At 36.7% G+C, this 26,189-nt stretch overlaps 1 protein-coding gene across 7 annotated transcripts in view; it reads left to right on the top strand.

Annotated features, from left to right (window-relative positions):
• TCF12 (transcription factor 12) overlaps positions 1-26,189 on the top strand; it is a gene marked incomplete at both ends in the record, with an annotated part of 314,193 nt that overhangs the window by 236,473 nt on the left and 51,531 nt on the right. For 5 of the 7 annotated variants that reach the window (XM_080690933.1, XM_080690930.1, XM_080690932.1 and 2 more), the window contains 2 exons: positions 729-864; positions 1,928-1,980. In XM_080690933.1, coding sequence (XP_080547059.1) covers positions 729-864; positions 1,928-1,980 — 189 coding nt within the window. Of the gene's footprint in view, positions 1-728; positions 865-1,927; positions 1,981-23,388; positions 23,458-26,189 lie in introns of those variants that run through there. The other 2 variants (XM_080690935.1, XM_080690936.1) reach the window with 1 other exon arrangement.

Here is a 26,189-nt window from a genome sequence, read left to right on the forward strand (position 1 = left end):
CCACGCCCGGCTTCAAAATTAAATGTATCAGAAATGAATGTTAAGTTTTGTGCTTGAGACCAAAAAGCACAAACTACATAAATGTAACGAGGAAGAAATGAGTATCAAATGCAGCAAAATGCGGAACCACAAAGTTTATCATTCTTAGCCTCTCCATATGAACTAACACAAATGGGTTTTTTGAGTATGGTGTTGAAACCCCTCCACACTTAATCAGGCCACATCTGGGGCATTATTCTCCATTCCATTTTACAAAAGACCTGAATAAACTGAAAATAATTCCACACTGACAGAGATAGGAAGAAAGACTCACAAGCTCATGTGAAGAAAACAGGAATGGCCACTCCTGAAAATATTGGCACTCATCAACAACGAAAGCTATCCAGAAAGGACAAAGAACCAAGTCACCTGCCTATGTGGTCAAGAAGCATGGCATTCACAGACTGGATGACCACCTTTCAGGCATATTTTTGGTTAAAGAGTAGAGTCACATAGCCACTAAACTTTCCACCCTAAGATTAATGATATAATTGCTAAAGGGCAGGCAGGTGGAGGATAGGGGAAAAGACATGGGCTCAAGTCAGTGGTCTAACTGATTTACAAAGGTCTTCCTGCGTGCTTCCTAAGATCCAGGAACTGATGATAGTACTAGAGTTAAGAAGTAAAGAAGTGTACAGGTTTGGGTCAGTATTAGGAAGATAACTTGTTTCCTTGGGCTTCTTTTATAGTCTAGTCTCCTGAGACAAGATTTGGGACTTGGGAACCCAGCACAATTGTCGTCTTCAGGAAAACCTGGAACACCGTACTTCTCGTTCTCTGCCACGAGTTCTAGGAGAAGACCACTCCACGACACTGCAGCGCTTGGTGAGTGTCACACAGCAGATCCATCCCACAGAGGTTTCTTGCTTTATTTAATCTATACCTCTGGCTATAATTTTTTTCTTTCTTTTTTTTTTTTTTCCTCTTTTTGCAGGCTTGGGGATTGAACCCAAGGGAGAGGCATTCTACCTCTGGGTTACATCCCCAGCCCTTTATTTTATTCTTTATTTTTGATACAAGGTCTCACTAAGTAGCTAAGGCTGGCCTGGAACCTGCAATCCACCTGTCTCAGCCTCCCAAGTACAATCCCAGTACTTACAAGCATGTGTGATTACAAGCGTGTGCCACCATACCCAGCCCTGGCTATCACTTTAATTAAGAGAAGTTTAGTTTTTTGTTTATCATGTTATATCAAGGTTTATTTGCATACAAATAATGGACAGGTTAAGCATCCTTAATCTAAATACCTTTCAGTCCTTACATTTTTCAAATTTTTAACATAATATAACACAGCATTAGCTGTTTTTATTTTTTATTTATTTTAGTTTTTAAAATGTGCTTTCAACCCCAATTCAGAATGTGATGCAAACACTAAATGCCTGCTAAATTGCCCAGACTCACCTCATACTTGAAATTCTCCTGCCTTACCTCCTTGGCCTGCCTGCATAGGGACTGCAGAGAACCACCACCATGCCCAACATCATTTCATAATATATCACATTAATGCTGGGCATGGTGGCGCACCCTTGTAATCCCCATGCTTGGGAGGTGGAGACAGGAGGGTCATGCAGGTTCGAAGCCAGCCGTGCTGGCTTAAGAGACCGTTTCCAAATCAAAATATAAAAAAATTGGTCTGGGAGTGTAGCCCGGAGGTAGAAGGGTTTCCAAGAACCCCAGTACCACCAAAAAAATATATATTACATTAATAGAAGAACCTCTTTTGCACTAGAGTCACTTAAAAGAAATGGGGCTCCCATCTCTGTATTCTTGTGTTTACTTTGAAATATTTGGGGGTTACTAGGGGAAAATGATTTCCTGTTCATTTTAAGTCTGATTTTTTTTCTATTACAATATGCTAATGAAATACTTTTTCTTTTTTAATGTGCAGATCCCTTGCAAGCAAAGAAAGTCAGAAAGGTGCCTCCTGGTCTGCCTTCTTCTGTAAGTACCCCCTCTTTTTTTTTTTTTTTTACTCTATTGGTAAATAGACTTCAGAATTCAGTATTTACTTGCTGTGAGCATACACTTGATTAGTGCCAGTGGGCATACTTTATTTAGTAACTGTTCCCTGCTTAACAAAATCGATTGAGATAAATCCACATTTAAAGTTAGGCTTTTAGATTTCTCTGCAGTGATTTGTAGTTTACTCAGATGCTCTTATTCCAAGTCCCTGTCATTTGAATTTCCCTCTTGGGAAGAGAGGACTAGGCCCAGTAGCTGTCAAAGAAGATCTTCTGTATAGGTCTTTTGATGTTTAATTAGTCGTTATGTTGCTGAACAGGAGGACAGACAGAGATTAATAGCTGAGAATCTTAAAAAATTTACATTTGTAATAATCCCAATGGAGCTGAAGACATTAAGATTCGGAGGACATGTTCAGCTTAGCTTGCCTCAGTAGGACTAAGGTTATTAATATGCATAAATCACCAAGTCAGATGTTCATTGTGAAGCCCTTGTGGATTTTAAAGCCTTCATTAAGCCTTTCCTAACTTCAACCTACCATCAGGAAAGCTTTCAAGCAACTAGTTTGTTGATCCCTCTTTGCTCAAAAATGTATCCTTTGAGAATAAAGGGCTCTGAATGAAGGAAGTTCGAAAGGTTTGGTAGAATAATCATTAATGGCTGTGATAATCTAATATTGTAGGGGAGTTTGTGCTATTGAATATACTTCATTATTTAAAGGAGTAAAAGTATTTTTAAATGAACCTACATCATAAAACCACCTACAATTTTAAAATCTCTGGTGCAAAGAAGGAATTTTTCTTCCTCCCTTTGCTTAGAACCAGTGGAGAGCAGAGCTGCTGGCTGAGGCCTGGTGCCTCGGAGGGCACTTTTCTTTGTTGTGTAAATGGATGCTGGTCTTTTATTTGGCAGTACTTAACAAACACTTGGGCGCAGGTGCTCCCAGATGAGCCACAGCTCATCCAAGTGTAGACTGAATGGAATATCTGGCAGCATGGATCTGGCTTTTTATTTTCTATTAAGGCTAAAGTTGAGATATCATCTTTTTGGTTATTTGTCTTCCTTCTTAAGTTCTTCCCACACTTTTTCTTTTGTGTGATACATGAAAAGTAGAATCTTAAATCTTCTTTGAGACCCAGTTCCAGATGGATCTGAGTTTTATGCAGCCTAGGGCAGCTGTTCTCTAAACCTGCAGCCTACCTGGAAGGTTGGATTGCAGCTGCAAGCCTTCTTAAAAGCGTTTTCTTCCATAAGCGCTTGGGCCCACTAGAGGCTGAATAGCACTTGATAAACAGAATGAACACAGTGCTTCAAACCATTATTCTCAAAGACAGAATTTTTTCAGCAGTACCTAAAAATAGTTCAGCAATTTGCATTTTAACAGTTGTGCTATACAAGGGTAGGTGGTTCAACAGTATAGCAGAACTGTTACATTCAAACTGACAGAATTGCTAAAATATAACTAATTTTCTTATAATTTACTGCTATAATTCTATGGGTGTATTAGAAGTTAAATTACTTATTAGTATTAGTAGAACTGAGGCAAGGCAGAGGACCTGGGAACAGGAAAGGGCATCCCCATGCCTTATCTGAGGTTGGAGAGATAAATAGCAGGGTGAGAGACTGGTAGGCCCTGACCAGCCTACAGCTACTCATTCAAATGAAGAATCACAATTGTGCAAAAGGCATTGGTTCCCCAAAACCCAATTCGGACCACTCATAAAAGAACAGATAGAAAACCTCAGGAAAGTTGAAAAGCCCATTTTACCAGAAATTCATGGTTACTCTCTTTCCAGAACTCCACTTCTACCCTTGTGAGTGGGCTTCTTTGTCTTCAGTCTTTCTGTGCTTTCATATTTCTAAACCCTTTGCTAGTTCTTGAACTTCATTTGTCAAAATCCACTGGACAAGAACCCTAAAAGAGTAAATACCCTGTTCCAGAACTAGCTATACAGGTTACAAAAAGATTAGTAGATGAAAAATGAATGTCATTTCTTCTTGACCTAACATTAGTTTTAAGGAAACAATATTATAGTCTCAGCATTTCATAGATTTGTGTGTGTGTGTGTGTGTGTGTGTGTGTGTGTGTGTGTGTGTGTGTGTGTATGTATGTATGTATGTATGTATGTGTGGTACTGGGAATTAAATTGAAAACATAGCTTGTTCTGTCAATTATGTTTTTGTTGTTCAAATTTGCTGAAAGGAAGATAGAGTAGTAGAAAAGCATAGGCTTTCAGGCCATGCAGATAAAGGGGTTTATCTGGGCTCAGCCTCTTTATTTTATAACCTTGAAGGAGTTGCTTTTGGTTGTGTGACTTACAAGGGTTTTTTTGTTTGTTGTTTGTTTTGGGTTTTTTAAGTATTGAGGGTGGAACCCAGGTCCTTGTTCAGCACTTTTACCACAGAGCCACATCCCTAGCCCTGAATCTCAAGCTTTTATATGTAAAAAAAGATGACAATGCCTATCTCAAATCATAATTTGAGAATAATGGTATGACATTTGCATGACATTTGCCTGGTATGTCATCATATATACTCAGTAAATATGCCTTTATTTTTATCTAGTCCCCACCAATATAGCCTAATTTTTTTTAACTTTACACTTCATTTTTACTATATTTTGTTGAAAAGCTTGAAAACAAAAGAAAAGATAAATATAATAGTGAAAGGAAAAAACTTATGTTACCTGTACTTGTATACCTAATATACATGTCTGGCACACAATGAATACATGGTAACTTAAAGTATTCATTTGCAGAAAAGAAAGCTCCAAAAAAGAGGAAACTTGTTGAGTCATATTCTGCTGCCTAGAAATTATTCTAATTTTGTTTTCTGAACTCTTGAGAGTATTTTTTGTTTATTTTATCATTAGTTAAACATCTTTATGGCCTTCTGAAAGTCTTAGATGGAGAAAAGTCTCTTTGTTCTTCTTGTTTTTTTAACTTGATATTTGTAGTTCCGAACATAGATAATTTTCTTTTATATGCTGTAAAAGATCCAGAACTCTAAAATAAGTACAAAACAAGATTTTATCACAATACATCTTTCCCATAAAGTAAACATTTCGATAAATTCCAGAATGGCTTTTTAGATCCAAGTACCAAAAGATGTGTTCTACTGTAGCACTTGAAAACATCTTTTCAATATGGAATCTCAATTCCATCCAAACAGCATATTTTACTAGTTTTAAATACAACTGATTTGCAGAATATGCATAGGCTGAGACAAAATTATTTGTCTCTTAACCAAATGTCTTGCTGTCCTTTGTTCTGTTTTTTTAAAGTGTGTATCTATCTTTCCACAAAAGCTTTTATAATTTCTTAAGCTATCAAAATGTATTTTAACATCCCAACATGAAAATTTTTTTTTTCTTTTAACCTTTCCCAAGGAACATCATTGTTTGTAGGATGAATCAGGGCAATTTAAACTCTACCTTTTTTTTTTTTTTTTTTTTGGAAGCAAACAGGTACACAGGTACAAAGTTTTTGCTTTTGCTTTTTTATTTTATTATTATTTTTTTTTCTAGCACTGGTGACTGAATCCATTGATGTCTGACCCATACTTCTGGCTGTATTTTATTTTATTTATTATCTTATTTTATTTTTTGTGTTACTGGGAATAGAACCCAGAGGCATTCTACCTTCAAGCTGTAGCCGCAGCCTGATTACTTGAAAACAGGTTCTCACTAGGTTGATGAGCGTCTCACTACTTGCTGAGGCTTTCCTCGAACCTGCAATTCTCCAGTCTCAGCTTCCTAAGTACAGGGATTATAGATGTGTACCACCACATCAGTCCTACTTATTTATTTATTCATTCATTCATTCATTTTTTTTTAAATGGTCTCAATAATTTGCTGAGAGCCTCATTAAAATTGCTTCGGCTGGCCGTTAACCTATAATCCTCTAGTCTCCACCTCCCAGGTACCTGGATTACAAACATTCAGCACCATGCCTGCCTTTTTTTTTTAATTAATATACATTTTCAATCAGCATTAAATTTGAAAGTTTAGGGATATATCTTGAGATAATTGGATAGATTCTGAGGTGTTCCCAAATCACAAAGATCACTAGACCATATCTTAATAATCTGGCATTTTCATTTACATACCAGATAAAATATGAAATAGAAAAGGTCAGAATATTAAATCTTAGGGATGTCTAAACTAAGGATGTTTTTTATTTTTTTATTGGTGCATTGTAATCATACATGACATTGAAATACAAGATTTGAGAGGATATACAAGCACACATCATCCAATTTGTCCTCATCCAATCCCCATTCCATTCCCTCCCTCTCCTTCAATACCATGTTTGATTGGTGATTAACTTTGATACATTTGTTTACGCACTTACTGAGTTTTAAAGAGTTTCCATCCTCCCCCACCCCATCCCCTCTGACTGGTCACCTTAATTGTTTCTCTATAGCGTCCTTTCTGCAACTCGACCTCCTCCAGTTACCCCTTTCCTCCTAGATTTTGCTAGTTAGAGGAAGCATCTGGTTTTTACTTTCTGTGATATTTCTCTGTGCATGCCATATTGCAAGTTCCGATCCCACTCTTGACATACCAGTAGAGGCCTGCCACCCGGAGGACTCTGATCCCAACCTCGCTGGCTCCAGCACCATCCTTGCCTCATGTCCCAATCCTGGCCTCGCTGGCTCCCACACCAGCTTAACCCCTTGGCTGGCTCTGATTCCGGCCTCGGAGGCCCCAGCACCGGCCTTGCCTCATGGCAGGCTCCGATGCCAGTCTCTCTGGCCCGGCACTGGCCTAACCCCTCAGCAGGCTCCGATCCCGGCCTCAGAGGCCCCAGCACCGGTCTTACCTCACGGCTGGCTCCGATCCTGGCCTTGCTGACCCCGGCACTGGCCTAACCCCTTGGCAGGCTCCGATCCAGGCCTCGGAGGCCTCAGCACTGGCATTGCCTCACGGCAGGCTCCGATCCCAGCCTTGCTGGCCACGGCACCAGCCTAACCCCTCAGCAGGCTCCAATCCCGGCCTCGGAGGCCTCTAAACTAAGGATGTTTTTAAAAAGAAGAAAGAGATGAAGGTAGAATTTTCCGGGGATGGTGGAAATGAGTAATTCAGAAAACTATGATTGAAAAAAAATACTAGTTATCTGAATTACTAAGAAAAACAAGGGTTAAAAATAAACAGACTTGGTTACCTCTACTGTATTCATGAAAATAGCACTATGGCAGCAGGCGAAATACTCTTAGAGAATAGTTCCTACGGGAGTCACAGGGCCATGATGACATGCTCACAGCTTTCCAGCACCTGTAGGGTCAGCAAGAAATATGGGATTCTGGAATAAGTAGCCAAATTTGCTACATCTGCTTCAGCTGAACTTCATAAGTGAGCCCTCTAGCTCTGGAACATGAGTTGAAATAGAGAGTTGCTTACTAGTTTCTTGGGTAAAGAAGCATAGAGGGCCACAACAACTGTACCTACTGGAGATTGTTGAAGCTTATTGAAGTCTACTGTGAATCAAAATTTTCAAAGTGATCAATTCATTTTCTGTCTTTACAGGTTATACTACCAAAAAAATCTCAGTATATAATGGGACAGTTCTATAATCTTTTCTAAACTTAATGTTCAGTTTGATCATTGAATGAAAGATTTTCTTCATACTTAATAAGAAGAAATAAACACTGTTTATGCTGACAAACCACTGTTGAGAACAGTGTTAGAATTGTATCAGTACAAATAATAGACTTCTAATCCATAGTTCTTAGATAATTCATTTTTGTGAACCAGATCTTGTGTGCCAGGTCTTTGATCTGATTTTAAGTAAAAAGGCAAAAGGAGTAGTAAGTAACTAGTGAGTAAGTTCTATGGGTCTAATTGTTTGTACTGACATAAAATAAAAAATGATATTTGTTCTTTTCTGATTTCTCTGTTCTTTCTTAAAGAACAGGGTTCATTTTCACTCAAAGGGGACTTCTAAAGTTTATTGAACTCAGCCAGGCATGGTGGCACACACTTGTAATGCCAGTGCTTGTAATCCCAGTACATGGGAAGCTAAAACAGGAGGATCACAGGTTCAAGGACAGCCTCATCAAGTAGTAAGGCTCTCATCAACCTAGTGAAACCCTATATCAAAATAAAAATAAAATAGGACTGGTGAGGTAGCTCGGAGTTAGAATGCCACTGGGTTCATTTCCAGTGCCCCAAAAAAGAAAAAAGTTTATTGAACTCTCTTGCTTCTCGTATTTCAGATCTTTGTCATCACAGGCCAGATGTAGATAAAGCTGTGTATGTGTATGTATGTGTGGGCACACACAACTGATAAAGTTTTTAAAGGACTTATAATTTTGTTCTATAAATATTTTTAAAATTTAAGGCTCCTGTCAGAGTATCAGCGTCAACAGAACTATAAAGGCTTTTTTTTATTGTTTTGATTTCTACCTAATATGATTGGGGTTTTTTTGTTGTTTTGTTTTGTTTAGTATAAGAAAGAAGAAATAAATTGAGAAACTCCAAATTTTATTGCTGGAAATGTTTAGAACTCTGGGCTTCATTCCAAGTTAGGGGAGCTATTTACTTTCTAAGTAATTAATGTGAAATTCACCATCACTGATACTCCCTTTGTTTAACTAGTAATCATTTTACTTTGAAAAGTTATTGCTAGATGGGCATGATAGCACATGAAATCCTCCCATTCCGCCCTCCCAAGTACTGGGATTTACAGGTATCTGCCATCATGTCCAGCTTCTTTTAAGCTTTTTAAAACACTGCTAAGCTGGGTATGGTGGCACACATGCTTAGGAGGCTGAAACAGGAGGACTGCAGGTTCTCAGCCAGCCTCAACTCCTTAGGCCCTCCACAACTTGGTGAGACCCTGTTTCAAAATAAAGAATAAAAAATAGAGCTGATGATATAGCTCAGAGGTAGACTGCCCATGGGTTCAATCCTCAGTACTGAAAAGAAAAAAAAAGCACTGCTACTCCCAAGATAGTTTTCCCTTTCTCTCCTGTGTTTTATTCATTGAATAAAGTTCAAACAAATTTTAAAGTATTGACCAAAGTTTTATCATTTCATTTACTATAGTTCTTTTAATCTGTATGTATATGTCCAGTGTAGGTCCAATATGCCAGCATTTTATTAGTTTTCAAAAATAATTTGGTTCTGGAATTTTGCTGGACTCTCCTTGTTTCTTTGTGGCGGCCTTCATTTCTAATCTTGCTTGTGTTCTAGACTGTGTGCCAGATAGTCTCTGTCATAACTACTAAACTCTGCTGATATAGCACAATTGAACAGCATGACTGTGCTCCAATAAAAATAGGTGGTGGGTCAGATTTAGCCCCCAAACTCCTAAGTGTCCAATCTGCTCTAGACTGAAAGAATACATTGTTAAGGCCCTGGTAATTGGACCAGAGTTTACTGTACCAGCAGAAGCTTTCCAGGATTATTATTTGCCACGCTCTAAAACATTATTTGCCACGCTCTAAAACATTACTGACTAGGACGGTGATAAGCCTCAATGGTTAAAGCTGGGTATAAGATTTAAGTGTCACAGTAAGTAATAAGCAGAGCAATTTAGTACATCAAAGGCAGACATAAGAATTAAAAGTAGGAATAGAGATATTAGTAAATTGTTTGAGACAGTTGAGCATAAAGTATTTAAATATAAACAGCCCTACCTTTTTTTTTTAACTTAAGTGTATATGTGTCAAACTATCATCTTTACACTAGTCTAACTTTCTCATAAAACCTAACAATGCAGGGTCAATATACTCTAGCTGCTTGGGAACCATTTACAACCCAAATATGACAGATGAAATAGATTATTTTCAGTCATATGTCATGTTTCTAATCTAAACATAAATGCTTCTTACAGAAACTAAGAGAATCTCTCGTCCCTTTAAATTCATTTTCCAATGTTAATATCTAAATTTCCGTGAATTTTATGTGGTTCTTAGATAGTTCCCCTTTTAGCTTTGAAAAAGCAAGGCTCTTCTCTAGTTTTCACACTGGTACTTGACAATTTTTGCTTAACATTATTTGAGAACAAGTTATATGGATCCTCCAATATCACCAAAGATAATTAAAAATTTCAAAATCCAAGACTGGGGGTATACCTCAATGGTAGAGAAGGGAGGGAGGGAGGGAGGAAAGGAACTTTTTTTTGGTACTACGGGTGGAAGCCAGAGGCTTTCTACCTCCAGGCTATGCTCCCAGACCTATTTTATATTTTACTTGGACACAGGATCTCACTAGGTTGCCGAGAGCCTCACTAAGTAGCTGAGGCTGGCTTTGAACCTGCGCGATCCTCCTGTCTCAGCCTCCCAAGTGCGGGGATTACAAGCGTGCGCCACCACGCCTGGCTGGGAGGGAACTTTTGAAAACTAGCAATTTAAATGAGAATTAATTAACTCTTTGATACTAGAATTGGCTCCATCTAATAGATAACCCTGAAAGGAAAATATGAATCTCCTCTGTTAAAGTCATTACATAAGTACTACGTACTTACTGCAAATGAAGAACTCTGTTTTAGGCTTTAGGGATTTAAATATGGATAAACCATATAATACATGGCTTAACCATATATTGACCAAAGTTTTATCATTTCATGATATTAAATATGGATAAACCATATAATATAAACATGTTTATATTATAGTCGAAAGATAACTAACTCTGGCCTTTGGAGAGAAGTACATTTTTATTTATTTATTTATTTATTTATTTATTTATTTTTGCAGTACTAGAGATTAGATCATTGGGCATTCTACTTCTGAGCTATATTCCCAGTCCTATTTTATTATTTGTTTGTTTATTTATTTATTATTTATTTATTTATTTATTTATTTATTTATTTATTTTGTGGTATTAAGGGTGGAACCCAGGGGCGGTCTACCTTTGAGTGACGCTCCCAGCCCTATTTTTTTTTTTTAATTTTATTCTTTATTTTGAAACAGGGTTTCACTAAGTAGCTGAGGCTATCTAGAAACCATGAGCCACCCTGTCTAAGCCCCCAAATGGCTGGGAATAAAAGCATGTACCACCATGCCCAGCTTTATTTTTAAGTAGCCTGGCATGGTGGCGCACGCCTGTCATCCCCACGCTTGGGAGACTGAGACAGGAGGATCGCACAGATTCGAAGCCAGCCTCAGCTACTTAGTGAGGCTCTCAGCAACTTAGTGAGACTCTGTTTCCAAATAAAATATAAAATGGGTCTGGGACTATAGCCCAGAGGTAGAAAGCCTCTCAGTTCCACCCCCAGTACCACCAAAAAAAAATAAAAATAAAAATAAATAGAGTCTCATTCAAGTTTATAAGTTTGACTACTTGCTGCATCTGTCCTTGATCTATGATCTTCCTGTCTCAGCCTTCCAAGTACTGGGATTCCAAGCCTGTGCCACTACACCCAGCAATTTTTATTTTGTGTGTTTGTGTGTTAAGTAATTGCTGTCTTCCAGACATATAGTATACATAAAATGCTTTTCTCAGCCGGGCGTGGTGGCGCACGCTTGTAATCCCCACGCTTGGGAGGCGGAGACAGGAGGATGGCTCAAGTTCGAAGCCAGCTGCACTGGCTTAAGAGACCCTGTTTCCAAATAAAAATAAAAGTATAAAGTAGGTCTGGGAGTGTAGCCCGGAGGTAGAAGGGTTTCCAGGAACCCCAGTCCATCAAAAAAATAAAAATAAAATAAAATGCTTTTCTCATGAAGGGTATAAAATGAAAACTCTAAAGCAAATATTTTGTATATCTAGAATAGGGAACATCATATGTTAATGACTTCCTGTTCTAAACTCTACTTTTTAACTTTCTCTTCTAGTTTTTCGAACCATCACAAATATATTAACTTCCTTTCTTTATATAAGAAACTGAGTTATTTGTCTCATTTTTCTTCCCAGTTATGCAGTCATTTCATAGTTATATATAAAAATTAGAGTGTTTTAGTGAAGGAAGTTAGGAGAAATTACAGATAATTTAGCCATAATTCATATTTTTACATTATCCTATAATTGTCCTAATTAAAATACAGAGCCATGGTTCTCGTGACAGAGGAGTATGGAAAACTAGAATACAGTTAACCTTTTTTAGAGGAAAAAAGTTATAATCCCATTGATATTAAAATGGAATAATTATAATCTTCCCATAGTGTGTTTCTCATTCTAAAATTATCTGCAAGGTCTTGCTATGTTGCTTAGACTTTGCTGGAACCTGTGATCCTCCTATCTCAGTTTCCCAAGGACTGGGATTATAAGCATGCACTATGCTCAGCTTCCTTCTGCCATTTTTATTAAACACAAGCAGATCCTTTTAAAATCTAAATGGGATCATATCATTCCTCTGATTAATATTTTACAGTAGCTTTCCTTACAATTGTAAAATTGTAAGGAAATTTTTAAGGACTTTTCTTACAAGTCTTTAAATTTCTCACAAGGCTGGGTGTGGTGGTGCATGCTTGTAATCCCAATACTTGGGAGGTGAGACAGAAGGATCACAGGTTTGCAACCAGCCTCAGCAGTATGAGGCCCTCTGTGCCTTAGTTAGACCCTGCTTTTCAATAAACAATAACATAGGACTGGGGGTGTAGCTAAGAGGTAGAACATACTTGGGTTCAATCCACAGTAACACACACACAATACCCATCATGATCTGTCCTTTGCTACCACTTAGACCTCATCTTCTGTCAGTCTACCCCTCCCTCACTTTGCCCAGCCATCCACAATTCTTTACTTCTTATAGATAGTAAGCACAGTTTAATCTCATGTCCTTTGTGCTTATTTACTGTTGTCTCTGAGAGGGGAGGGAATAGGATGGGAAATGGAGACCCTGTTTCCAAATAAAGAATAAAAATAAAAATAGGACTGGGGGTGTAACTTGGAGGTAGAATGCCCCTAGGTTCCATTCCCAGTAACACACACACACACACACACACACACACACACACACACACACACAACTATAATACCTCAATACAAAAAAAATAGAGAAAAAATGCATTTTTTTTACTGAAATTTGTTGTCCTATTTTTTATTTGGAAACAGGGTCTCACTGAGTTGCAAAGGGCCTCACTAAGTAGTAGCTAAGGCTGTCCTTGAACCGCTATCCTCCTGTCTCAGCCTCCCAAATGCTGGAATTACAGGCCTGCGCCGCCATGCCCACTTGTAGTTATACATCTTAATGGAATACAAGTTGATAGAGGCATATATACATACATCACTCATGTAGCCTGTCCCCATTTCCTACCCTATTCCCTCCCCTCTCCCTCCCTCATGTTTGGTTTAGTGATTGACTTTGACATTTTTGTGAATATACATCATGTACATTAGAAATTTTCCCTCTTCCCCTCTCCTATCACCTCAATTAGCTCACTTTATTTGCTAATCTGTGGTTTCCCCTCCTTCATCTAGAGTTCCTGATATGACCCCTTTTCTCCTCTAGCTTCTGCATATTAGGGAGAGCATCTACTTTTTTATTTTTGTGACTGACTACTCTCAGCATAATGTTTATAGTTCTTTTCTCTGCAAATGACACGATTTTTTTCTTTATGGCTGAGTAAAATTCTATTATCTACATATCCCATAGTTTTGGAATTCATTCATCTATTAGTGGATATCTTGACTAGTACCACAGTTTGACAATTTTGAATTGTGCAGCTTTGAACATAGATATATGTGCATTAGTTTGGTACTTTGGTTTCTATTCTTCTGGGTAGATACCCAGAAGTGGTATTGCTGGATCATATGGCAGGTTCATTCTTATTCTTCTGAGGATCCTCCATACTGTTTTCCAGAGTGGTTGCACTGATTTGCAACTCCACCAACAATGTATTAGAGTTTCCACTTCTCCATATCCTCGCCAGCATTTACTGTTTGTGTTTTGAATAATTGCCTTTGTAGTTGGAGTTAGGTGAAATCTCAGGGTAGCATTTTTTCAACATTTATTAGCCATTTGAATTTCTTCTTTTGTGAAGTGTCTTTAAGATTCTCTCCTTGGCCTCTACATTTGCCATGATAAACCTTTTCTCTGATCTTGTCTAAAGGGGGTTCTATATGTTTTCTGTACCTGTGTATCAACTCCTTTTCTATTTTTGGAAAATTTTTTTATATTACTTCTTTGAAAAGATTATTGATCCTTTTTGTTTGTTTCTGTTCCCTTTTTTATGCCTATTATTCTTAGGTAGCCTTTTGAAAAGTGGCCCATATCTATTTAATGTCCATTTCATGCTGTTTAATTTATTTTTTTCTAAATTATATATTCTATGTTCATTTTGGGAGTGGTCATCTTCGAACAGATTCTGTTTTCTATGTGGTCTAGTTTATTGTTCATAGTTTGTATTGATATCTTCACTCTGTAACCTGTAGTAATGGTATCAGTTTGTTGCCCCACTTTTTGATCTCCTTCAGTGATTGGTACCCTGGTCTGGTATCTCTGTCTGTGCAGCTGCCAAGTGCCACTGGTGCCTCTCCTGCTAACAGGCTTGGGTCTCTGAATTCTCTACAGGGGCTGTCTCTGAGTTTCTCTCTGTCTACACAGTTGGCTGGTATCACTGGGGCAGGATCCAGTGTAAGCATGGGTCTCCATGCTTTCCACAGATCCTGAGCCTGCGCCCCTGGCAACTAGATTCAATGTATACTTAGGTGTCTGCGTTCTCCATAGATGGGGCTTGACTGATCTACTTCTTCCCAATCACCGTAATTGGGTGGTCTCTAGCAATCCCCAGAGGCCCTACTAGGGTGCTGTGCCTTACAGAATTTAGGCCTCTTTGCCCAATTGGCCCTGGGGGCTGTCTGATAATCCATGCCTCTACTGTGTCTGACAGCAGACTTCATCCCCATCTTTACCAGGGTGAACCACAAAGTTTCAGACCTTGCAAATCTATGGCTTGTTGCACCAATCCCTGCAGCCACCCTGAGCGGTTTCCTGCAGGGATGACTAGGTCACTTACAGTGTTATTGAACGCTGCTTTGGATCTCTGGAGGATAAGGTGGGCTCAGCTACTGCTGCAGGTTCTAGCTGAGTGTCCAGGAAGTAGGATCTCTGTGGAGTGTGGAACAAGCTGCTGACCACTTGCAATTCCAATGAGCTGCATCTGCTTACTTTGCATCAAGTTGTTGGCTTTTTGCTGGGAGTCTCTGGAGGCCTTAGTACCAGCAGTCCCGGCGCAGTTAGGCAGTATCTGAAATTGTTTCATCTCAGCAAGGCAGTGCTTCATTTTTCTCTTACAAGTCTAAAAGGTAGTAACATGGCTTTGTTTTTCAACAGGGGAGAATTTTCAATACAACTCAATAAAAAAAGTTTAGAAGACAAAAATCTTACAAAATAGGAGTTCAGTTTTTTAGGTGGAGTAAAGAGCTTTATTTGTCATGAAATGGCTAGAAAATCTTCAGCATAGTTTAATGCTTGCATTTTACAGAAATGATTTTGTGACCTCGAGCTCTCTTGCCTTCTAAGAGGCAGAGTTGGTCAGAAGGATCCCTGTCTCTCAACTCTTGATCTGTTGCTCTTTTGCATTACAAACTCTTAGCTCCATGGTGTTCTGGAACCTAACCAGCCTGTCTCGTAGGCTTTACTCTATATACCTGTGAAATAGACACACAGAACAAGCAACTTAACTGATTTCTCCCAAATTTTTTTCCCTCAGGGCCTCACAAGTGTGAGGCTCTTGCTAAGTTGTCAGGGTTGGTCTTAAATTTGCTTAACCTCCAGAGTAGCTGGGATTACAAGCATGCATCACAACATTCAGCTTCTTCAAAGTGTTGTGTCTCTTTTCCAGTTTGTTTAGTAAGGGACACTTGTAATTCTTAAGGTGACATATTGCCTTTTCGGGCATACATACTAAAGGTTAATTACACAGTATTCACTTTTTCTGTTAAAAAAAAGGGGGGGGCACTACTGATGCTATTTCCCAACTCCCTCCCTCTCCTGCTGAATTCTACTCTTCTCAGACAGGTCAACTCTAAGTATGAGTTAGCTTTTGTTAAAAGTGGTCACCAGAGTTTAAAAGTAAGGAATCATTCTTTAAAAATAGATCCACTCATAAATTTAGGGTCTATATGATTTCTTCCAGTAAACACGGCAAAAATTAGTTCTGCTTTGTTACTTGATCACTACATGTGTGAGGCAGGATATTTTGGAAGATTCTAAATATTTAGTTATTCAGAGGTAAAAATATTAGAAGCTTTACTGAAAAACATGATTTAGAGCTTTGGGTAGCAGATTCTTTTTTTGAATTTTTTATTGGTGCATTATATTCATACATCATATTGGGGTAAAAAGGTAGCAGTTTCTTGAAGTGGTACTGGGCTAGGATGCTTGATACTTCTGGACTCTAAAAATAAGTTTACATTATAATAGAATACCTTGGTGTTGTGATGTATAGAATACCTGGGTGCTGTTCTGTTTTTCATAAATTGAAAGGATCTAACTTTTTTTTTTTTAAGCTCAATGAAAACTATTAAACTGGCCAAAAGAAACAAAAAAATGGATGACACTTTTGTAAAAAAAAAAAAAAAAAGCTAACTCAAGACTAAGACCATGTTCACATGTTCACAATTGTCTTTATGAAAAAAATTTTAAATAACCGATTTCTTTACATTTATTGTTGTGTTGGTGGTGGTTGTTAGGTTCAGAAGTGCTTGTGTATTGAGAAGTTTAAAAATCTACAGGCTAGAAGCCAGGCGTGGTGATGCACGCTTGTAATCCTCGCACTTGGGAGGCTGAGACAGGAGGATCGCACAGGTTCAAAGCCAGCCTCAGCTACTTAGTGAGGCTCTCAGCAACTTAGTGAGGCCCTGTCTCCAAATAAAATATAAAATAGGCCTGGGAGTATATCCCGGAGGTAGAAAAGCCTCTGGGTTCCACCCCCAGTACCACTAAAAAAAAAAGAAAAAGAAAAAGTCTACAGGCTAGCCAGGCACAGTAATGCATGCCTATATTCCCCTTACCTTAGAGGCTGAAACAGGAGGATTGCAGGTTTATCTTGGGGTAACTTAACTCTTTCAGAATAAAAAGTAAAAAGATTTGGGGTATAGCTCAAAAATAGAAAGTGTGATTATAGAGCCATCTACAGGAAAATTATCAAGTTGCAACAAAGTTAGAAACAGCAGCCAAGAGATATAAAACTGTACTTACTAGGGCAGGGAATCCATGTTTAGTTTTTTTTCTTCTTCTTTTTTAACTACTTTGTTGTAGTGGTTTCATGATCAAAAGAAACTTATCAGTAATGACAGTTGAATGTCTTTGTTGGACCTTTGCGTGATCATTTCTCTTCATTTTGGTGTCAGAGAAACACTATTTTACCTCAGAAAGGGATTTACTTGCTTTCTCCTCCAGGAGATAAGGCTGTTTTTAAACATCTTTATTATAGTCATATGATTGTCAAAAGAGGAATTAATAAGCAAGTGTCTTTTGACCTAAGAATTCAGGCTGTCTAGCTTATTGTTCCCATTGGCTGAATATAGATAGGTGGTTTCTGTTTTGTTAACCATTAAACACTTCCATAACATCTTAGACTTGGTATATTTGATTTTGAAAAAGTTAAAAATCTATATCTGAGACAGATGCTCATATGTGGATTTTATCACGATTCTTCATGTTCTACTTTGAGAAATGGTTTTTGGAGGTTGTTAAGAATTTTAGTGGCACTGGGGATGGAACAGAAGGCCTTGAATGTGCTAAGCACACATTCTATCTCTGAGCTACACCCCAGCCCTGGGAATGTTTGTTTGTTTGTTTGTTTGTTTGTTTGTTTGTTTGTTTTAGGTATGTGTTCATGCTCCTTATTCCCACCTAACATCTGGATAATTTGTACTATGTATCAAACTAATCTTTAATAGCCACTGTATGTCTCATGTTGGGGAAGATTTAAGTATTCATAATTAAGGCTTACCTGAAACCGTTTTTTCATAGATACTATCTAAGTAAAGTCCAAAAATCAGGTCTTTGATTTTTATAATTTTGAAGCAGTAGATAGTAAGTGAAAGTATTTTACTGATGGGTTTCGTATCAGCAAATGAGAGCAATTGTTGAATTAGAGAAGCACTGTATAACTTAAGGTCAGTAGTGCTGTTATTTTTAATATACAGGGTCTTGGGTGGGTTAGTTTGAGAGAAGTGTATTATTTCACTGGAGTTTTTATTCATATTCTGTTATAAAACTAAATCTTCTAAAGTGTGAGAATATTAGAGAAGGACCAGCTTCCTTAACACTTGGGGATGGCCTTATCTTCAAAGTAGCACTTACAAGAAAAATCTGCAATATAATTTTCAGATATAAAACTGAAATTTGAATGTCCAGTTTACTTATTAGTGCTAACTACAATTCTGCACATCTAGAAGAAAAAATTACTGACATATCATCTCTATTCAAGCTTAATTAGGAACAGCAGGCAATTGAGGAACAAGGGTCTATTGCTTTACATGTGTTCACTTACAGATCCTTTCACTATCTTCTCAAATCTATTTTCACTCATATTTTTCTTGCAACCAAAAACAATTTTTACTGAGCTTCATACTTTAGGAAGTTTATGTAGAGTTCTTTTGTAGAATTAATTATATGTGAACGTGTGTGTGTGTGTGTGTGTGTGTGTGTGTTGCTTGGGATGGAACCAGGGGCATTCTACCTTTGAGCTACATCCTCAACCCTATTTTAATTTTAATTTTTTTTATTTTTTTTATTTTATTTTTTAATTTATTTATTTATTTGGTGGTACTGGGGTTCCTGGAAGCCCTTCTACCTCCGGGCTACACTCCCAGACCTATTTTTCCATTTTTATTTGGAAACAGGGTCTCCTAAACCAGCGCACGTGGCTGGCTTCGAACCTGCGCAATCCTCCTGTCTCTGCCTCCCAAGCGCGGGGATTACAAGCGTGCGCCACCACGCCTGGCTAATTTTTATTTTGAAGCAGGGTCTCACAGGGTTTCACAAAGTTGCTGAGAGCCTCACCATGTTGCCCACGCTGGCTTCGAACTTGCAATACACTCGTCTCAAGCTCCCTTATATTGGGATCACAGGCATGTGGCACCATGCCTGGAATAAAAATAATGTTGACAGCTAGGCATGGTGGCTTACACCTATAATCCCAGTACTTGAGAAGGCTACGACAGGAAGATTGCAGGTTCGAGACCAGCCTCAGCTATTTAATGAGGCCCTCCACAACTTAGTGAGACCCTGTTTCATAATTTAAAAAAAAAAAAATAGGGCTGGAGTATAGCTCAGAGGAAGAATGCCCCGGGGTTCAACCTTCAGTTCCACACAAAAAATTAAAATTAATAATAATAATATTGAAACTTTTTATGAGGAATCCAATGAAAGGAATTTAGATTTACTTTTCCAGCCAGATCATCTGACTTGGAGGGGAGGCGTTGCAATGGAATGTTTTTTGGTGGTACTGGGCTTCCTGGAAACCCTTCTACCTCCAAGCTACACTCCCAGACACCTATTTTTTATATTTGTATTTGGAAACAGGGTCTCTTAAGCCATCAAGGCTGGCTTCGAACCTGCGCAATCCTCCTGTCTCCGCCTCCCAAGTACAGAGATTACAAGTGTGCGCCACCACACCCAGTGCCTGCTTATTTTAGAATAATGTATAATAAAATTCAGCTTAATTAATTTATCCTTTTGGTTTTTTTTATTTATTTATTTTTGTAGTACTGGAATTGAATCTAGGGCCTTGTTCTACCACTGATCTATACTCCAGCTGTTTTTAATTTTTAATGAGGGAGTCTTTCTAAGCTGCCAAAGCTAGCCTTGAATTTGGGGTCTTCCTGAGTAGGTAGGATTGCAGGCCTATACCACCATGACCAGCTCAATTAAAAATTTTGTTGGAAAATTTTCCAGAATTTTATGTCATTTGAAATGTTGTTTCTTAAGGATAATAAAAGATATGACTGTTATAGTGAGCCGAATATCAGGGATAAAGAGGATTTAATTGAATAGATAAAAATACTGCATAGGTAATTCCAAGAAATTTTACTAAGCTTTCTAAGGAAGATCTATTTTCTTATCAACAGAAAAATAAGAGGGAAATTTTTGCAAGAAGTCTGGAATTTATACTGACATTTCCAGAAAGTCCTTACTGTAGTACAGTTTTTGAAAACATGTTTTCCTAACACTTCAGAAAAGAAGTAAATTATACAATATAGTTTCTTATCTAGGCCAGGTCTATGCTTGATCACTATTGGAATAGCAGTAACTATCTCCTGAAATATTTGCAGGGAAAACATATTTGAAACATTGGTGAAATGCAGTAATCCTTTAACTAGGAATTAATAGTTTGCCATTAAAAAATACATGGCTTCAAGTCATTTTTTTTAGGGTTCTCTGACATTTTCAGTAATCACATGGCCTGTGTGTACAATAACGCCAATAATACTATAAAACATGGTGATTTGTTTAGGTTGTTGGCTTATATAATGTGAATATTGGATCAGATCGCATAATCTTAGCGACATTTACATAATTACATGGAATTCTGGGTAGAAGCAATTCAGGATAAAAGTACATGACAGTTCAGAGCTCCTGTGCAGGCTGCATGCCCATCTGAAATCAGCTTTAAAACAGGCCCTGCCTCCAGCTGACTCATTTTGTCAGACTGAGTCACAGGATTAACCCTTGACATGTTCCTTTTTTAAAAAAAAGGTGAAGATTAAACAGCTGCACTGGCAGGAGCAGCACTTGATCCGTCTGTAGACATCCTTCCTGTAATAGGGTTCTCCTAAGGAAAGAAACCGCGCTGCAGCTGTTGCATAGATTAGTTTAAAACGACATTTTTGAAAAAGAAAAAAGACTATTATAGAAGATAATTTATAATTATGATAAAACAAATGACTGTCTACATCATCTAGTGTTAGTGTCCTTAAGGTAAGGCCTACTTTAAAGAGATGGCATTTTGAAATGACAAAAGACATAGCCAATTGCGAATATGGAAACATTTTCTTTAAATTACTTAAAAATTTACTTTTTTAAAGGAATGGTTGTGATATCAAATAGACATAGATACCAGTGCAGTTTGTCTTTAAGTTTCTGCATCCATTCTCAATTTAAACAGTAGTGTATACCAAATGGCCATGGTGTATATGGCAAGGGTGGTCTTGCCTTCTCATGTGTGGATCTTATATCTGTTTTTGAGAGCAAGTTTATTATTTTAATTTACTTTAAATTTCTTTTCCCCTGAATGTTTGTTCATTCTCTTCTGATCATTATGTTGCTGCTTCTAAAATAAAGTACTGATAATGTAATGTTAAATTTTCCCTTGTGCCTTAGCCATGGTTGCATAGTTTGATTTACATTATGCTGTTTGTTTTTAATCAAACCATATAGTATTGATTTTCTGCAAAGCATGTAGGAAATAACTTTTAACTTCTGAAGTAATTTTTTATGTAAAATTTTTCACAGTAAGAGCAGTGATTATAGAAAATGTTGGAGAATTGTTGGTGCATTATGGTATTCCTCCTTACTCTTCTTCAGTTTCTATTTACAAGTAATTTTTTCATTTTTAACAGCTAATAGCAAAAGGAAATTTTATTATAAATGGTTGGTTTTCTTTTCTTCTTTTTACTCCTTTTTAAAAGTAGCTGTTCTGTCTCTAGAGAAAGACTATGAAAGACTAAAATTTACTTGAATGGTTTTAAGGCATGGCATTGTTAATTGTAAATCAAAGCATTTTACAAAGTCCTCCAAAGGTTGAAATGGGTCTTTGTGGCCTCTCGGGAGGGAGGAAGTCCACAGCACTCCGCAGACTGGCATTTTAATAGTCTGCCGTACGGTGATGTTCTTTTGCAGCTGCGGCTTAGCCTTTCTATATCTGGAGAGGGAGGTCTTATTGTTGTTCCTATGCCATCAGCTTTTAAAACATTGTGAGGTTAGCTGGCCTGGCCTTATTGTTCTAAGTCAGTTTTATTATGATGATTTGATCAATCTGTTTGATAAGAATGAGGGGTTGGGTCTCATATAATATTTCATAGAGAATTTCTGCTTCATGAAAGGTGCCTTTTAAAAAAAGTGATGTGTTCCCTTTTGCAGTTTATGAGCTTTCCCCTGATATACCGAGTCCTGTTGGAACCTAGGAGGCAGAGAAAGAGATAGTAAGAGGTTTTTATGGGGGAAGTGAGATAAAAGTTACTATTTTGTTTTTCTGGGTTAGAAAACACACCAAAAGATAAAGTGGAAGTTTTTTAAAAAGCAAATGTGTTTATGTGAGAGAAACATGTAATTTGGAGACAATGTTTAAAACCTTTTGACTTTTATAAGTACAAGTATTATGAGTTAGAAAAATCTGTGAGACATTTTTCCCACACTGATTTTTTTGTTTCTGATCAATTTGAGTATTTGTTTTATTTACATATTCATAAGATATAAATATATATATATATATAGTATTTCTTTAGAACAATAATGAATTTGAAGGGAAGAAAGACTTCTAGGAAATCTTTTTTAGTTTATAAGCTGCTGTGCACATTTTGTCTGTGCACACACCAGCTCTTACTATTTTGTACCAGGGAAAACAAAACCTTATTAGATTTTCCTGTTTAATTACTGAATTGCTTAATAAATATTTTATGTTCTGGAAGACTACATTCCATTATAAAATTTTATTGGTGTTATGAATGAAAAATTCAAGGAGCTTTATGACTGAAAATCTATATATTATTAGATGTCTCCATTTTAAAAACAGCTATTTCATATTTTCTAATTTTAATCAAAACTTTAATGAATCGTGTTTCTCTCCAATTTTTTCAAAATAATTTTTATAATAAAAAATCCCATAGCTTTTTTTAACTAGTTACAATGTTCTTCTATGATGGTCTGCTTTCTCTAGGAATTTATTTTGTACCAGGCTTAACTGTCTAAATCTTTCTTGTTATACATGACTCAGTGTTTCTAGTTCTTGATTGCTTGATCATGTGTTTATCAGAGTTGCAAGCAACTTTTGATCATGCCAGATGGTAGTATTGGTAGAGGTGTAGCAAGCAAGGTTTTTCTGCCACAAGTACTCTAATTTAATTAAACTAAAAACAGATTAGCAAAAGATCTGTCAGTTTTCCTTTCTTTGTGTATGCCTGTGTGTGTATGTATGTGAGAGAGCGAGAGACAGATAGAGATGGAATTAGTAAATTATTGGGATATTTGTCTTTAGGGCACCATATCTCTTTTATTGTGAATTTGGGGTATTTTTTTTTTAACATTCTAATGTTTGTCTTATTGGTAACCTCCACCAATGCAAAGGCTTGATGGAAATTGGAAGAGGTTACTTAGAGCATGAACCCTCCCTCTGCTCTGTGAGTTGGTTCAGTCCTATTTGCATAAGTCCCTTTTGAGTAGATCCATGTGCGGATGCATACTACTGAAGACTTACTCTGCCTGGGTGAATGTATGTCTTGGAGAGAAGCTACTAGTGTTAGCTGCAAACACTAACATTTTCAAGATCAACATGTATTGTGCTTATCCTGTCCCTGGAATGGGCAGCAATTCTTTGATGTATTACTATAATGGGAAAACGGTAAGCCTTTTTCGTTATTCATATAGATTCTAACTGACTCGTTTAATAGAAAGCAATGTAGTTTAATTACTTTATAGTAAAACCTGTGAAGTTTTGTTTTATTTTCTGTAAAAAAAAATTGCATCGTTTATTTATTTGTAAGTAGAATCAGTAAAGCCCTGTCTTCAACATTCATAGGTGTTGAATTTTATTTTATTTTAGAAAGAGTATAGAATTGAATTTGTCAGTTGTTTTTAACCTGACTAGCAATAAACATTGAAGTATGTTTGCTTTTATGTTTTTAGATATTGTAAACATGTAATGTTATGTAAGATATACATATAAACACACAAATATTCATTGAGTATTATTTGATGCCGTATAGATGGAAGGAAAAGATGAAAGTCATCTTGGATATTCATAAAACTAACAAGTATGAAGCTCTGGGAATGATTAGGGAAGCAGTCAGCTAGTGAGGTCCGTGTTTCCTGTTTGGAATTTCAGGTCCAGAGCCTGACTTTTCAGGATACCATCTGTTTCCAATCATACTAGATTTTTAACCCTGTGCAGATTCATAAAATAAATCACTGTCTTTAAAAGAATGCATTTATACATTTTCTAAAAAATATATTCCTGATCAATGTATAGCACATATGTAGGTGTTTTAAAAGAATGCCTTTATATATTGCTAAGCAAAGCCTTTTCTATTCTTTAAATTAATATGTAGTATTAATTATTTAGTATATTTCTACACCTTAAAGCCAGAAGATTCTAAAAGGAAACTGAACTTTTTTGAGATAATTCAATAGGAATTATCTTTGCAAAGTTCTTGAAAAGCATTGTAGAAATGTTATAGTAATGAGTAATAATCTTGGTTTGTGTCAGAAAGCCAGCATTTTCCTTCTCAATCTTAAAAAAACAACTTTCCCTCAAACATCTTATGAAAAGTGCATATGTGGCAGTAAATGTTAATAATGAAAGCTATAAAATTTTAATTACATTTTTCTGAAATAAGTATAAAATTAGATACAAGTATCCTTTTCTGTTTTTGTTTTTCTTGAAAATGCTTTAAAGTAGTATGTGCCTACAACCAGGAACTGAGAACTAATAAAAGCACTTTCTCATTTGCCAACTGCTTAGGTGTAAGGCCTCTTTGGATTAAGCTAGTGGTTTGGTTGTGAACTTTTGGGTAAGCTCTCTTAATAGGTGATAATCAAGCCAAAATATCTTTAAATTTATTGAAAGTATCTGTTCCAGCTTCCCATAAGAAGCAAAACTTTGGAGAATGTGAGAGGTAGTTTCAGATGGGTAATATAGTGAAATTACTTGATCTCTAATAGTTTCTGTGCCAGCTGCCTTTTAAATGTGAAACTATTTTTCTTTTGCATTTGAGTTTATGTGAAAAGTCTGTTTAAACATAGTTTGTGCATGTGGATGTGTACATGCCAGAATGCACACACAAACAAGTTCAGTAAAATAATTATACAAGACCCTGATACAGAGAGAATGTAACTCAAATTGAGTTTAGATTTTATTCTTTCAAGTGCACAGATCACTCTATTAAAGCATTTCTCTTTGTTCTACACAGGGGGAGGGGAGAACAGCTTTGATAACATTAAGTATTTCCAGCTTTGGTAGATGGCATAGCTGGTAGAGAAGTGTAACCTGAAAATTGATAGCTTGTGCCTCATCTAGGTCAAAGGTGGCTTATATGTTCTTGAAAAATGTGTAAAGAGATGAGATGTTGTCTTAATCCTCTTAATCATAAGACACTACTCTTATGTATGTTTGATTTTTACCCGCCTCTTGTTTTAAAAATTGTTATTCTGTAATATTAGAAATTTTATTCTAATTATGAGAAGTGTTATTCCCTAATAATTTCATTTTCTTCAATAATAAAGTTATGTGGTATGTAATTCAGTTGTCTAAAGACTATGTAAATCACCTATTTTAGTATGTATTGGGAAATCTCTTACAATGCTGTATGTGAGGGAAAAAATAGTGCTTTTATTAATAAGTTCTAGGCTCTAAGTGAAATACTTCTCTTGAGTTATGGAAATTTTATATAATTCTCATGGTGATGCGGTTAAATGTAACATTTTTAATCCCATTTTATTGATTTAAAGTGGTAAGTTAATATTTTTAAATGCTGATAAATTCACACTTATTTCATATTTAACATTCTATTACGATGTTATAAAAGAATACGAAATCATAAGTGATTCTTTAATAAAGTGCCTTTCATTTTTCCAGTTTTTAAATTTTCAAGTTGGTCCCACTTTTAATTAAAGTGAACAGACTCTAGGAAAAGACAGATTAACCAGAGAGGGGAGAGCCTTTTTATATTGTGTTACCAAAGAATATGTAGCCAGTGTTGCATTGTGGAAAGTGTAACAGACTTGAAAAAGCCAAAAACTCCTCTATTTTTTCCATTATTTGAAAAGATGAGGGATGTTCTGTCATATGTAAACTTTGTGTGACTGTGTTTATGCATCATGGGGGAATTTAAACTATTATGAATATTATACCTTCTTTGAGATTAAAAAATAGCAAGAATAGTGGGTTTTTGGAGTTCATTTTGAGGAACTTGGCCTGCATTAAGTTCTCTCATTAATATAAATAAATTATGTCCTTTAGGCAGAAAGGTAGAAAGTCTTAGGGGTCAAGGATAGGAAAGTTGTAGAAAGGAATGGACTGATGTGGTTTCCTTAATGTAGACTATGGAGTTTCTGCCTGCCACTCCTCTAAGCAGC

This window comes from Muscardinus avellanarius (genome assembly GCF_963383645.1).
Source record: "Muscardinus avellanarius genome assembly, chromosome: 3".
NCBI lineage: Eukaryota > Metazoa > Chordata > Mammalia > Rodentia > Gliridae > Muscardinus > Muscardinus avellanarius.